Raw genomic sequence first — 14,542 nt, 5'->3', positions numbered from 1 at the left:
CTTGGGTAATTTACTTGAATGTCAAAGATGTAAATTATTTTATCCTTGATGTAAATGTATTAATTTTGGAAACATGCCACTTAGTTTTTCCTGGAAAATCTGTCATTAAAAATAGGTTAGATGAAAGTAAAAATAATACAAACTTTCTTTAGTGTCTTTGGAAAAAAACATAACTGATATTATAATACAAATGAACTCATCCATTAATTCATTTACTTATTATTTCAACAAATATTTAATTGAATGCCTTCTAGGTGTTAGGCACTGTGGTTAATATGGTTCTGATAGTGTGGCTAGTTAGGAAAGACCTTCCAAGGAGTGGTAAAGTGAGCAAATGCTGAAGGATCAGTCAAAGTTGCCTTCTCTAGGTGAAAGGAATACAGATCAGAGGGATCGGTAGAGAGAAGAGCAGGTGCAAAAAACTCTTGAGAAGGAAGGCAGGTATAGAACTCAAGGAAAGTGCATGCACATGGTGTAAGATGAAGCTGGAAATGTAAGTAGAGGTCAGTGCTTGCAGGCCCAGTAGGATGGAAGTGTTTTAAGGAGGTGCTCTGATGAGTCTGGATTCAGATAATGTCACTCTGAATGCAGGCAGGAAAATGGGTTAAAAGAAGGCAATATGTATTCTTAGAGATCAATTACACCTTTTTCCTGCGACAACTTTAGAGAAGGTACTGTATGCCAGGAACTGTTGCTAGGTGCTGAAGATACATAGGTGAAGAAGACCAACAAGGCTCTTATGGAACTGAAAGTATCTTAGGGATAGTGGTACTTTTATAAGTATGATATAAAATATAGATATTAATATTTTAATAAAAAGACAGAGTAGATTAATGAAAATAAAACTTTTGATCTTGATTTTGCCACTAACTAGTTATCTGACCTTGGTAAAGGAATAAAACCTCCAAGATGCTGGCATTGGTAAAAGTCATCTGTAAAATGAAGAATGAGACTAACAAGCTGAAATTTTTTTCCACATCTAGAATTTCACTAATCAAATTACATAATTTGAAATAATGGCCTCATCATATTTGGAAACCTCTTGCTCCATCAAGCAAAGCTAAGTCTCTTTGTCCAAGTGAAACTTTATGTGCTAAATTTGTATAGTCTTGCAAATCTATGTTAAGTGATTTATAGCCTAATGATTCATATGAATAAAGCTACAATTCAAATCCTAATTGCTGGCTATTGAGGTATGTAAAATAGCTTCTTCTGGCTCCCAGTGATTATAATTTCTAAAGCTTCTTTTATTGGCAGAGATCATGGGTTAAGAGATGCTGCATTATAACAAACTTGGAAATATGACATTTCCATTGGAAAATGTTATTAATTCCAAGGAAGGACAGAATTCCAAGGCTATTCATTAAAATTTGTGAAATCAAATCTTAAGAGATAAGTACTTAGAGAGACTGAATCTTTGTATCTCCTGTGGCATTAAATATAGCTATGTACTTCAAAAACGCTTTGAGGAGGGGCACCTGGGTGGGTCAGTTGGTTAAGTGTCCAACTCTTGATTTTGGCCCAGGTCATGATCTCATGATTTGTGAGATGGAGTCCCGTGTAGGGCTTTGTATGACAGCACAGAGCCTGCTTGGGATTCTCTCTCTCTCTCTCTCTCTCTCTCTCTCTCTCTCTCTCTCTCCCTCTGCCTCTCTCCTGTTTGTGTGTACACACTTGCACTTGTGTTCTCTCTCTTAAAAATGCTTTGGGGAGGTAAGGATGGTGATAGAAGGAGAAAACAATTTCATGAAATCTATGTGACATCCTAATGTTAATAGTTACAGTAAAATATTTAATCCTATGATGAAATGTTTAAATTTACTATAAAATAGTATTACTGATTGATGATGTAACATCTCACATTTTATTTATTTTTTATTTGAGAGAGCAGGGGAGAGGGGCAGTGGGAGAGAAACTTAAGCAGGCTCTATGCTCAGCACAGAGCCCAACGCAGGGCTTGATCCCATGACTTTGGGTTTATGACCTGAGCTGAAATCAAGAGTTGGAGCTCAACTAACTGAGCCACCCAGATGCCCCAACATTTCACACTTTAAAATAAAATCTAGAAGTTGTAATATATTTCGTTACAACTTTAGGTAATAAAATCAAAGTCCAGTACAACAAACGTTGCCCATTTGTTGCAACAGATTTAATAATTTTCCAGATATACTCTTATTAGGGAGGGTATTGGGTGGAGAAAGATATCCCATAGCTCAAAAGTAACTTTCCTAACTCCCCATTCTCTGCTGCTCTGAAGAAGCTGAAAGATGGAGACGGAGGGGAAGGGGATGGAGGAAAGAGGAAATATGAAGACGAGGGAATTAACTAGAAGGAGGAACAAGTATGAGATGGGAGTCAAGAGAGTCCAGAGTGTCACCCAGCTTGGAGATGGAGGTGGGAAAGCTGATCCTCCAAAGGAGGAATCTCAGTAGTTCTATCTTTCACATTTCATTTTCTCCATCTCCATAATTTTTACCCCCCCCCCCCCACTCTAGAAACTATTTTATTGCTTGAGGGAAAATGTCAACACACTTCAATATATTAAATACTTAAATTCAGTTAAATTCCTTCAGTATTTTGTATCTTAAAACCTGTTCATTCAGTATTTTGGGAGTTGTGGATGACACATAAGAATTAATGGTTTATTCTTTCAAGCTACTCCTCATTTTCATTTATCTATCTACCCCATACAAACAGAGGTTGATATATAATTATAATAACTGTATTTCCAGTGAAGGGGCCTAGAGAGAGAGGCAAACATTTAACACAAAGAATCTTACCTAGGACCTGCCTTGGAAGGGGACAAAGGCCTGGCCAAGGGCAATAGCAAGAGAGCCATGTCTTCCAGACAAGAGGAGACAGCTCAAGCACAGCAGGACAGCAGGATTTCTTTAAAGGAGAAAAGGAAGACTAGATTTGGTGTAGAAGAAAAATTGTCCTCCTTCTGCTAGAAAAGAAAGCACTGGAAGTCTTGGCTGCTTCAAGCTTGGAGCTTTGTTGGGGAAGGGTTAGTTTGTGGCTAGGGTAGCGTGGGGCAAAGGGAAGCATAGGTGCCATTGCTGCGGTGGTCAGGGGTGAGAAGGCAGTGTAATGAACATCAGTCCCATCAGGCAATTACAGGGCTTAGCTGACACAAGAGCAGTAGTAAAAGTCATAGTAATATTAACAGCTAACATGTATTAGATGTTTACCATATACCAGCATGTTTTTTAAAATTTTTTTATTAATTTTTTTTTTTACTGTTTATTTATTTATTTATTTATTTTTTAATTTTTTTTTTTAACGTTTATTTATTTTTGAGACAGAGAGAGACAGAGCATGAACGGGGGAGGGTCACAGAGAGAAGGAGACACAGAATCCGAAACAGGCTCCAGACTCCGAGCTGTCAGCACAGAGCCCGACGCGGGGCTCGAACTCACGGACCGCGAGATCATGACCTGAGCCGAAGTCGGACGCTTAACCGACTGAGCCACCCAGGCGCCCCTGTTTATTTATTTTTGAGAGACAGAGACAGCATGAGCAGGAGAGGGGCAGAGAAAGGGAGACATAGAATCTGAAGCAGGTTCCAGGCTCTGAGCTGTCAGCACAGAGCCTGACGAGGGGCTCCAACTCACGAACTGCGAGATCATGACCTGAGCCGAAGTTGGACGCCCAACTGACTAAGCCACCCAGGCACCCCCAGAATATGTTTTAATTACATATATTAATATATATTAAACATACAGAATATGTTTCAATATATGTTAACTCTTTCACAACAGTACTATGAAGTACTATTAAACCCTTTTATAGAAGGTAAAACTGAGGCACAGAGAAGTTAAATAACTTGCTTGAGGCTATACGGATAGGAAATGTAAAAGGAGGTTACATGGTTATGAAATGGAAGAAGACTATTGCCTGTTTGTTAGTCAAACTGCCATATATCCTAAAAGCAATCAAGTATAGCTTTTGCTAGGCTAGCATACATTTCGTGTGCTGATACCACATAGTTAGTCATTAGATTTGGGTGCAAAACTAGTTTAACATAGACCAGTGCACAGAGGAAATAGGCTGCTTCCTTCGCTGGCTTAATATATTTCAGTGATGAGAATTTTTGGAATGCTGGGCACACCCCGGTTTCAGTATGCAAAAGCACATTCCAAAGTGAAATTTCAATTACTATTTTTTTTTTCCATTTGCCTTGACGGTTATCACAGCATTGTAATGAAGGGCACACTGCAAATCTTCTTCATTTATAAAGAAGGAAATCAATGATTACCAGATTGTGTCACTTTTTAGATTACATTATGAAATTTTCAGGTGTTCTAAGTTGGCCTGACAAAATCAGGAAAACTTGTAAATTCTCACCTGTGTGTGAGGTTCGGAAGTATTCCATTCCAAAGTACAAGTTTTCCTTCTCTTACTGGAATTTAAGATTTGGGCAAAGGATTCCCCTCCTTTCCTTAAATCAGAGATTAGGTGGGAACCCTGGGTGGGGGATTATTTTTTTTAAAGAGATAATATTATAGGGTATTATATTTAGAAGTTGAAGAAAATAAAAGATTGTTTTTACAATAGCAATCGTAATTACAGGACAAACGATAAAATCTTGGCTAGACCTCACAGGAAAGAAAAGATCTCACGGTGAGGGGAGGAGGCAGCAGGAAGCTGCTCACTCTCGCTCCAGGAGATTCTAGAATCTCCCTAAGTATTTTTACATTTGTTCAAATACAAGCTTATGTTTAAAAAAAAAAAAAAAAAGTCCGAGAAACACTAAGAATTTATTCCAGTCACCCGTTAAATTTGCCAGACCAGAGAAGTGCCTACATACATCAGAATTTATTTATTTATGCTTAAAAAAAACCTTTAATGTTTATTTATTATTTTGAGAGACACAGACTGCGAACAGGGTAGGGGCAGAGAGAGGGAGGGAGACACGAAATCCAAAACGGGCTCGAGCCAGTTGTGGGGCTTGAACTCACGGAGCACCAGACCATGACCAGAGCCAAACTCTGATGCTTAACTGACTGAGCCACCCAGGCGCCCATACATCAGAATTTAAATAACTGGCTGCTGATTTGAAGTCTACCTGGAGAGTCCCCGAATTCCCAAGTCCTGGCTCTGTCACTCCAACAGAACTACCAAAGTGAAAACACTTTTAGCCAACTTTAAATAACATTCCTAAAGCAGAAAGCATACAGGCAGGAAAATCAGCTCCAGGCAACCCGTAGGGGCACAGATTTAAAGGATTTAGTGACAGTTAGTAATAAAGTTGGCAGGGGAGAAGAATCCACTCAAACTTGACTCAGGAAATGGGATGTTTACTGAGTAAACAAGCGGTAGCCACAGACACACCTGCCACTCCCAGAGAAGCCCAGGAGCTACCACTTCCACCTTCCGGCCACATCCGGGCACTTCTCTTACACCCCCCCCCCCCCCCCCCCCCGCCCCCGACGTTCGGACGTCTGAGCCGTTGGGTTTATTTGAAACACACGCAGAACCAATCAATCGGCGTCTGAGGCGAGGTGGGCGGGGAGCAGCGGCCAATCACCGCCCCTCTGGAGACCCCAGCCTATGGGATGGAGGTTGACATCACGCGCCAATCGGCATGGCTTTTAGAGAAAGCGGCTCACTTTTTGAATTGTTTGTTGCGGACACCGGCGAGGAATGGCGGTAACAGTGAGGGGAATCGGTGCTTGAAAAGGTGGACTTTCAAGGCGATTTTTGAGAGTGGTGAGGACTTTGTGGGTGTGGGTAGGGGAGGTGGGAGTGGGCCAACCTTCCCGGAGCAGTGGACCCCTTCTCTAGTCCGACTGCCCCGCCCCGATGACCGCGAATTCCGGAGCATCCCTGCCCAGGCTTCCTGGCTCTGGAAACCCCCCCACCGCACTCCCGACAGCTGGGCCGTGACGCGCAGTGGGATCCCGAAGTCCCCCAGGTTGCTGGGCATCTTCACTCGCTCACCTGGTTAGATATTTCTTCCGGAAGAATGTCTGGGTGAAGGGAGGGAGTTGGGAAGAGTGCTCTCGACTAGCCGCATTGTCCTCTGCGGCTCTGGCGGCCGGCAGCTGCAGCCTTTGTTGGCTTATCTCAGAGTGTTTAGTGGTTTCACTCTAAGATTCTTCTTGGTGTCTTCTCTTTAGGAAGCTTAGTTTTTAGTTTTTAAAACGCCAGCTTATTCCGGCCTCTCCCCAACCCCTCCGCGTGCGCCTTCCTCCCCGGTACAGATTTGTTTGGCTTGGTGGTTAAAAGTGCAGCCTCTGGAATCAGCCTGGGTTTGAATCCCTGTTTTAATGACTTGGGTGGTTACTTAACCTCTCTTTTCTAGGCTTCTTTATGAGATGGAGACAATAATAATAGTACCTGCCTCTTAGGATTGTTTCAAAGATTAGATAAATACAAGTAAAAGACTTAGAACAATATCTGCCACATATTGAACATTAAATCGATATTAACCAAAATTTTTATGTTAACACTAATGTTATTATTGTCAGTAATAACAACCATCATACCTACTATTGTATTAAGCTCCTCTGAAAGATGACTGCTTAAAAAAAAAAAAAAAAGGTAAAGGGAAACCTAAAGTGAGTATTTAAGTGACAGGTTTTCTGTTTGGGATGAAAAGAGGCATGTTTTACTGTTATTTAGTCAAAAACTGCTTGAGTATGTTCTTGGATGAGAAATAACCTTAGTATAGTTTATGAACACTGATCCTCTTGTCTTTATTTAAAAAGTTTACAGGGTGCTCTGGGTGGCTCAATCCATTAAGTGTCTGACCTCAGTTCAGGTTATGATCTTGTAGTTTGTGAGTTCGAGTCCCCAGCCCTGTGTTGGGCTCTGTCCTGACAGTTAAGAGCCTGGAGCCTGCTTAGGATTCTGTGTCTCCCTCTTTCTCTCCCTCTCCCGTTCGTACTCTAATCTCTTTCTCTCTCTCTCAAAAATAAATAAACATTAAAAAAATTTTTTTTAAAAAGCTTGCAGAATACATGAATATGAAAATGTGATTAGTGCATTTCCATTTGTAATCAGAGTGTTGGATATTGTCATCAACTTTCCATGCAGCTCTTTTTTTCCCTAAAAAAAGCCTTCCTCCCCGGTACAGATTTCAGCAATAAATTGATCATATATAGTATTATCAGAGACAATTTTAATTTTTAATTACCTATTTTGATGATATTTAAACAGGCAAAGGAGAGGAGTGCCTGGGTGGGTTAGTCAGTTGAGTCTCCCACTCTTTTTTTTTAAGTTTATTTATTTATGGGTGAGAGAGAGGGAGAGAGAGCACAAGCTGGGGAGGGGCAGAGATTGAGAGGGAGACACAAAATCTAAAGCAGGCTCCGAGTTGTCAGTGCAGAGCCTCACCGAGGGGCTTGAGCTCACCAACCCTGAGATCATGACCTGAACCAAAGTCAGACACTTAGGTGTCCCAAGCCTCCCACTCTTGATGTTGGCTCAGATCATGATCCCAGGGTCATGGGATCGAGCCCTGTGTCCAGCTCCATGGTGAGTGTGGAGCCTGCTTGACTATTAAGAATCTCCCTCCTCCATTCTTTAAAGTATATTAGTTCATCTCTTGACTTTTAAGTTTCTTTTAAGAGAACTTTGAATGAAAGCCTTTTCTTTTTCACTGGTAACAATTACATGTAAGAGACTTAACCAACAAAAAAAAATAAGGGCTGGATAGAATATGTTGTTGATTCTAAATAAAGACTCTTATTAGCAACTATTGGAACATTCCTTTGGAGATCCTTAGAATAATGATTGATATAGATGTATGGGAAGACAATAAAAAATGTCTACATTGTGAATATTAGGAAGGTTAGCAATTGTTGCTCATTTTAAGATGTCATCTATTAAGTTTTCATGACAACTAAATTTGATTTTCTTTCACCGATTTGAAAACTGAGTGCAGAGTTAGATGGGAACCTGAGTCGCCTGGCTTTGAAGTGCTCACCTAACAATTATGCTGAGGTCTGTGGTTATCATTAGTGTGCATATCTTCACTTCCGGATGTATCACCATCCAGAAATGATGCTAATGATACCGTACTGTTTCTCCACAGCATATAGTTTACTTAAACTATTACTTTGATAAAAACCAGGTGGATGATATTTGTATATTTTATTAATCTAAAAAAAGTAGGGAAGTATAAAATAGATCAGACATGTACCTCCAGATAAAGATAGGACCTTCTCTTTATATTTGTCCAATATTCTGGAAATTAAAGATAATAATAAACTTACATAACAACCTTTGATTTGAATTGATGAAAATTCACTTAACTTTTCTTTATTCCCTGCTTGCCTAACTTTTCAACTCTTAAGTCCTGGAAGTCTAAAAAAAAAAAGATTTTCTTTCATTGTCCACAGTCATAGTGACACTAATCCCTGCATAATTATCTTGTTAAATCTTTTAAAGGAGAGATGACTGTAAAGTAATAAGAAAATACAGATAAGCGGGCAATCCACTTATACATGAGATATACAGAGAAGTCCACAGAGAATGAGTCAAGAGCAGTGGGTTGGGGGTTGAAAGATGTGCTAGGTGGAGAATTGAGCACTATTAAATGTAAGTGGGTGTGGAGTAAATTGTGATCTGTGTTTAAAAAATGTTGAGAAATACACTGTGGCTGGAGCATACAGTATATGTGGAATGTGGAAATTGAACAGGAGATGAGGTTGAATAGGTAGGCTAAGACCAATTTTAAACCTGATGGTGAATTTGGACCATCAGGAGGAGTGCCCATGGAAGTTCTTAAGCAGGGAGGTGATATGGTCACTTTTGTTTTTAGGACTATACCCCAGGAAACCATGTGGAGAGTGACCTGAAGAAACCGATGATAAAGTTGTTTGGGGCTGTTGTATTTGACCATTGTGGCATTGAGCACAGAGAAGAGGGACCGGGTCTCAGCTCTTTTTTTCCTACAATTTGACGCTGCTCTGGCAATAAAATGATAATCAGAGATACTTCCTATGAGGTTCCAGAGTACTTGAGATGGGATTGGTAGGGATTTGGGGGACGACAAAGAACGTAGAGGAAAGAGTAAGGATAGATCTAGTTTTTGACTGGGATTATTTGAGAGATGGTAATAATATAATGAACATAGGAAGAGGAATAGGTTGGTTGAGGGCAAAGGTGTGGGGGAGGGAGATAGAATATTTACGACTACCTTCTGAATTTTCATTATACGTCAGATAATGTTTTGAGTACTTTTCATACATTGTTATTTTTACTATATTCCTATGAATCATGCATTAGTATCTTTATTTTACAGAAGAGGAAACTGAGGCTCAGAGAACTTGAATGACTTTTCTTTGGTTCAGTATTAAGAAAAATGAGTAATGCTACTTTTTATAGATTCTAGATATAAAAGTAGAGCCTCTAATGCTTGTTTTTGCCCAATGATCATGTATTTTTATTCAAACTCTATTTTTTCAGTCAACGTAGAAGAGTACAAACAATGGCTGACAGTAGTGTATTAACATCCACTATTGAAAGGACAAGCTTGGCAGACTCCTCTATTTTTGATTCTAAAGTTACTGAAATTTCCAAGGAAAATGTACTTATTGGATCTGCTTCATATGTTGAAGGTAAACCTGTTAATCAGCTTTAAAACACCAAATCACTATTTTAATCCTAAGCTTACTAACTAGGGACTTAGGATTTAAATGTAATACTAACTGTTAAGATAAAGTACAGTTATTCAGTAAATATTTGTTGACAGAATCTCTTTATACTGTGTAGATTTTTTTGTTTTTATTTTAATTCCATGTTAGTTAACATACAGTGTTAATATTGTTTTAAGGTATACAATATAGTAATTCAGCCCTTCCATACATTACCCTCTGCTCATAACCTATTTAACCCATCCCTCCCTCCCCTCCCCTTGGGTAACCATCAGTTTATTCTCTATAATTAAGAGTCTCTTGCTTTGTCTATTGTCTCTCTCTTATTTTTTCCCTTTGCTTGTTTGTTTTGTTTCTTAAATTCCACATGTGAGTGAAATCATATGGTATTTGTCTTTCTCTGACTTATTTCTCTAAGCATAATACTCTAGCTCCATCCATATTATTACAAATGGGAAGATTTCATTCTTTTTTTTATGGCTGAATAATATTCTATTGTATTTATATATACCATATCTTTATTCATTCATCAATTGGTGGATACTTGGCTTCCATAATTTGGCTATTGTAGATAATCCTGCTATACATATAGGGGTGCATGTATCACTTTGAATTAGTGTTCTTGTATTCTTTGGGTAAATACCTAGTAGTGTGATTGCTGTATCACGAGATAGGTCTATTTTTAACTTTTGAGGAACCTCCATGTTGTTTTTCAGAGTGGCTGTGCCAGTTTGCATTCCCACCAGCAGTGCACAGGGTTTCTTTTTCTCCACATCCTCACCAACACTGTTGTTTCTTGTTTTGTCGACTTTAGCCATTTATATATACTGTGTAGATTTTTGGTTATTGTTTGGATTAATGCTTCCCAACTTTGAAGGAGAAAGCATCTTATTGTTCAATATTGCTTTTTTCTGTATGGGAGGGCAATGTAGCTGCCACACTGTTGGTGAGAATTTATTCAGTTATGACCGGTCAGGTGAAGAGCCACTTCTTCACTTGACCGCTTTATAAATGGGTCTGTCCTGAAGCAGCATCCACTGTTGAAGAGGATGGCTGTGCAAGATAGTGAATGCTTTTTTTTGATTAGGAGGGGTGCTGATGTTTGTATACTCTACTACAGTGTGTTTTCTCTTTCTCTAAAGTGATAGATGGCCAAATTTGTAAAAATAAACTAGGAATTAAGTCATTTTGATCTGAGAGAATATTATGATCTCCTCAAAGATGGAAAACATGCCAGATATAGCCAAAAAGGGATTAAAGAACTGCTAATTTTGATGTTGTTACCTGATAAACATATTTAAACATTTTTAATTTTAATAGAAGAAATGCCTCAAATTGAAACGAGAATGATATTGGTTCAAGAAGCTGGAAAACAAGAAGAACTTATACAAGCTTTAAAGGTATGGAGTTTTAGCTTTTTTTAAAAAAAGGTAATTTTTCTTCCATCAGCGTTTAAATAATTTTATAGTTTTCTTAATCTTATACTTAAGTCTCTTTTCCACAGACTATTAAAATAATGGAAGTCCCTGTTATAAAGATAAGAGAAAGTTGTCCTGGAAAATCGGATGAAAAATTAATAAAAAGTGTTGTTAATATGGTAGGTCAAGCATTTCATTGCATGTGGCATGCTGCACTACTCTTGATTGTGTTCTTATATTCCACTTAATAGTGATTGGACCTAAATTAGGCACAAGGTATATTTTGTGCACTTCGAAGCTAGAGGAATAGAAACTTTTATATTTATTTTTAAAATTTGGATATTTCTGAAACCCCAAACTATAGTATGTTTCATAAGTAGCAAAATCCTTACTACTTTGTTCTTGTTAAATTTAAAAGTCACATCATATGTATCTACAAAGATCTGATGTTTTTCTTTCTTTAAACCCTTTGGCTTCTTTTTTTTTTTTTTTTTTTTCCCATTAATTTTATGTTTACTCCAAACTCTTGCTTTATTTCCAAATTATAAATCATAATAAATGACAGTCATCAGGGAATTTGTCCCAGCATATGAAATATATCTAATTCTGTCTTAGCAGTTATTTTAGTTTGTGAGGGCTGTGGTAACAAAATACTGAGACCGGGTGGTTTAAGCCACAGAAATGAAATGTATTTTCTCAAAGTTCTGGAGGCTAGAAGTCTAAGATCAAGATGTTGGCATCTTGATCTCTCTTGAGATCTCTTTCCTTGGCTTGCAGATGGCTCTGCTTTTTTACTGTGTCTTTCTTTACATGGCCTTTCTGTGCATGCACATCCCTGATACCTCCTGTGTGTCCAAGTTTCCTCTTCTTAAAGTACACCAATTAGACTGGATTAGAGCCCACCTACATGATCTCATTTAATCTTGATTACCTCTTAAAAGGCCCTATCCAAATATAGTCTCATTTTGAGGTATGGGGTTTAGGGCGTCAATGGTTTAGGGCGTCTTGAGGATACACAATTCAGTTCATCACATCAGGCTAGCAATAAAACCCAAACAATTTACTGACCTTTCAGAATTTTCTTTTAAATGGTTCTGTTCTTTTGGGGTGCCTGGGTGGCTCAGTCAGTTAAGCGTCTGACTTCAGCTCAGGTCATGGTCTCACAGTTCATGAGTTCGAGCCCCGCGTCGGGCTCTGTGCTAACAGCTTGGAGCCTGGAGCCTGCTTCGGATTCTGTGTTGCCCTCTCTCTCTGCTCCTCCCCCACTCGTGCTCTGTCTCTCTCTCTCTCCTTCAAAAATAAATAAAAACATTAAAAAAGAATTTATAAAAAAATAAATGGTTCTGTTCTTTTTGCACAGGCGCCATTCAGGTACTTAAATACCTTCATTCTTTTTTGTAAATGTACATTATATTACTGTGTACATTATAAAATTTTATGCTAAATGGTAACTTGCCTTTTTATATCCTACATTTGCTGTGTGGCAACTGCCAACATATTTCATATCTTTCTATTTCTCTCATATATACTGAAATGATTAAGTTAATCTGCACCCTTTTTGTAGATTAAAAAAAATTTTTTTTAATGTTTATTTTTGAGAAACAGTGTGAGCAGGGGAGGGGCAGAGAGAGAGAGAGAGAGAGAAAGACACAGAATCTGAAGAGGCTCCAGGCTCTGAGCTCTCAGCACAGAGCCTGATGTGGGGCTCGAACTCACAAGCTGTGACATCATGACCTGAGCCGAAGTTGGATGCTTAACTGACTGAGCCACCCAGCTGCGCCCCCCGCCCCCTTTTTGTAGATATTAAGTGCCATAGTATCCTATTTTTCTGAAGATAATTTATGTAGGAAGAACTATAAGTGTGGCATCATTTTCTTGGTGAGAATAAAAAGTAATAGTGGATGTATTTCTAATGCATCTTGTGTCAAAATGTATATACTTAAAAATCGTTTTAATTTTATGTGCATTGTAGGTGATTTATAATGACTACTAAGTCACGTTAAAAGTTATGCCTTTATGATATTAATATTCAAAATTTAATGTCAATATGGATGGAGATATGTATATGTAAAAATGCAAATAAGTAATGAAATAAGGCTGTTTACTATTAAGTATAATGCTCACTGTGTGATTTTACAGTTTACTACAAATATAAAAATAAAAATGTTGAATTGGTTTTTAGATTAGAGTCATTTGAATTAATTTTATAATCTATAAATAATTTTTTTTTCTAATAACCACCTGGAAAAAAAATCAAGGAAATTAAAGTTCCCTTTGTAAAGATGGAATCAGTGGAAGAACTTGAAAGTTTGGATTCTCCAGAATTTGAAAATGTATTCATAGTCATGGATTTCCAGGATTCTGTTTTTAATGAGTTATACAAGACTGATCATAGAATTATTGGGCCACCAGTTATCTTAAACTGTGCCCAAAAAGGAGAGGTAAGAAAATACACATTTATCATGACTTTTCAAGGTTAAATTTTTATTAATGAATTTTCTGAAAATTCATAAGCAGAAAAATCCTGTTAATTGTTGGGAGTATGTAATATTTAGAATAGGGATAGTAGTGGCTACTTTATTATAGTCCTTTAAATCTTTCTATTATAACTTGCAGGAGTGAAAATCTAAGGCTTTTGAAAGTTAATAATAACAACTAGATATTTGTGTGTATATATACCAGCAATGTCTTGGGAAGAAATAATTTCTTAAACTTGGCTTCCAGAAATGTATACACGTACATAAACTTATTTTCTTTCATAGAACAGATACACATTTCCATTTTTATTAGTTACCGCATGGTTTAAAATTATTTTAGCTTTTTGTTTGTTTGTTTGTTTGTTTCATATTGGGTTGTAACTTTATTTATTTCAAGTAATCTCTATACCCAGCATGGGGCTTGAACTTCCTGCCCCAAGATCAAGTGTCACGTGCTCTTCCAACTGAGCCAGTCAGGCACCCAGCTTTTTGTTTTTGTTTTTGTTTTAAAGTTTACTTTTGGTGGGGGAGGGACAGAGAGAGAGAGAGAGAATCCCAAGCAGGGTCTGCGCTGTCAGAGCAGAGCCCTACATGGGGCTCAGTTGTGCCACAACCATCAGATCATGACCTGCAAAATCAAGAGTCAGGTGGCTTAGTGGACTGAGCCACGAAGGTGCCCCACCCTCCTCCAGCCTTCACCACCGACTTTTTGTTTATAAATAACATTTCAGGCTAGAGTTGTAATAAAGTTAGTCCCTATTCTAACGGCACTGGGGGGCTCAATTGGTTACTGACTCTTGATTTCGGCTCAGGTCTTGATCTCATGGTTCGTGAGATTGAGTCCTGTGTTGGGCTCTGTGCTGACAGTGGGAAGTGCTTGGGATTCTCTCTCTCTCCCTCTTTCTTTGCCCCTCGCCTGCTCACTCTAGCTCTCTTGTGCGCTCTCTGTCTCTCTTTCAAAATAAATAAACTTAAAAAAAAAGTGGTGCTTTCAAAAATCAAATAAACTTTTTAAAGACCAAAATTATGAAATAATCTTGTA

The 14,542-nt window shown here is 38.2% G+C and overlaps 1 protein-coding gene across 8 annotated transcripts in view; it reads left to right on the top strand.

The window, feature by feature from the left end:
- The first annotated feature begins 5,576 nt into the window (after positions 1-5,576).
- The window catches only part of ECT2 (epithelial cell transforming 2), a 64,978-nt gene continuing 56,012 nt past the window's right edge, over positions 5,577-14,542 (top strand). For 2 of the 8 annotated variants that reach the window (XR_009612201.3, XR_009612198.3), the window contains exons 1-5: positions 5,577-5,712; positions 9,418-9,569; positions 10,926-11,005; positions 11,110-11,202; positions 13,282-13,464. Coding sequence is in view for 3 of the 8 variants with exons in the window: in XM_060639216.3 (XP_060495199.2) it covers positions 9,440-9,569; positions 10,926-11,005; positions 11,110-11,202; positions 13,282-13,464 (486 nt within the window). In the remaining 5 variants the exon portion in view is untranslated. Of the gene's footprint in view, positions 5,713-8,748; positions 8,883-9,417; positions 9,570-10,925; positions 11,006-11,109; positions 11,203-13,281; positions 13,465-14,542 lie in introns of those variants that run through there. The other 6 variants (XR_009612200.3, XM_060639216.3, XR_009612199.3 and 3 more) reach the window with 5 other exon arrangements.

The sequence above is a fragment of the Panthera onca genome, chromosome C2 (genome assembly GCF_046562875.1).
Source record: "Panthera onca isolate mPanOnc1 chromosome C2, mPanOnc1 haplotype 2, whole genome shotgun sequence".
NCBI classification, from domain to species: domain Eukaryota; kingdom Metazoa; phylum Chordata; class Mammalia; order Carnivora; family Felidae; genus Panthera; species Panthera onca.
The sequence above is the reverse complement of the archived record's forward strand: the minus strand, read 5'-3'. Positions and strand labels throughout refer to the sequence as shown.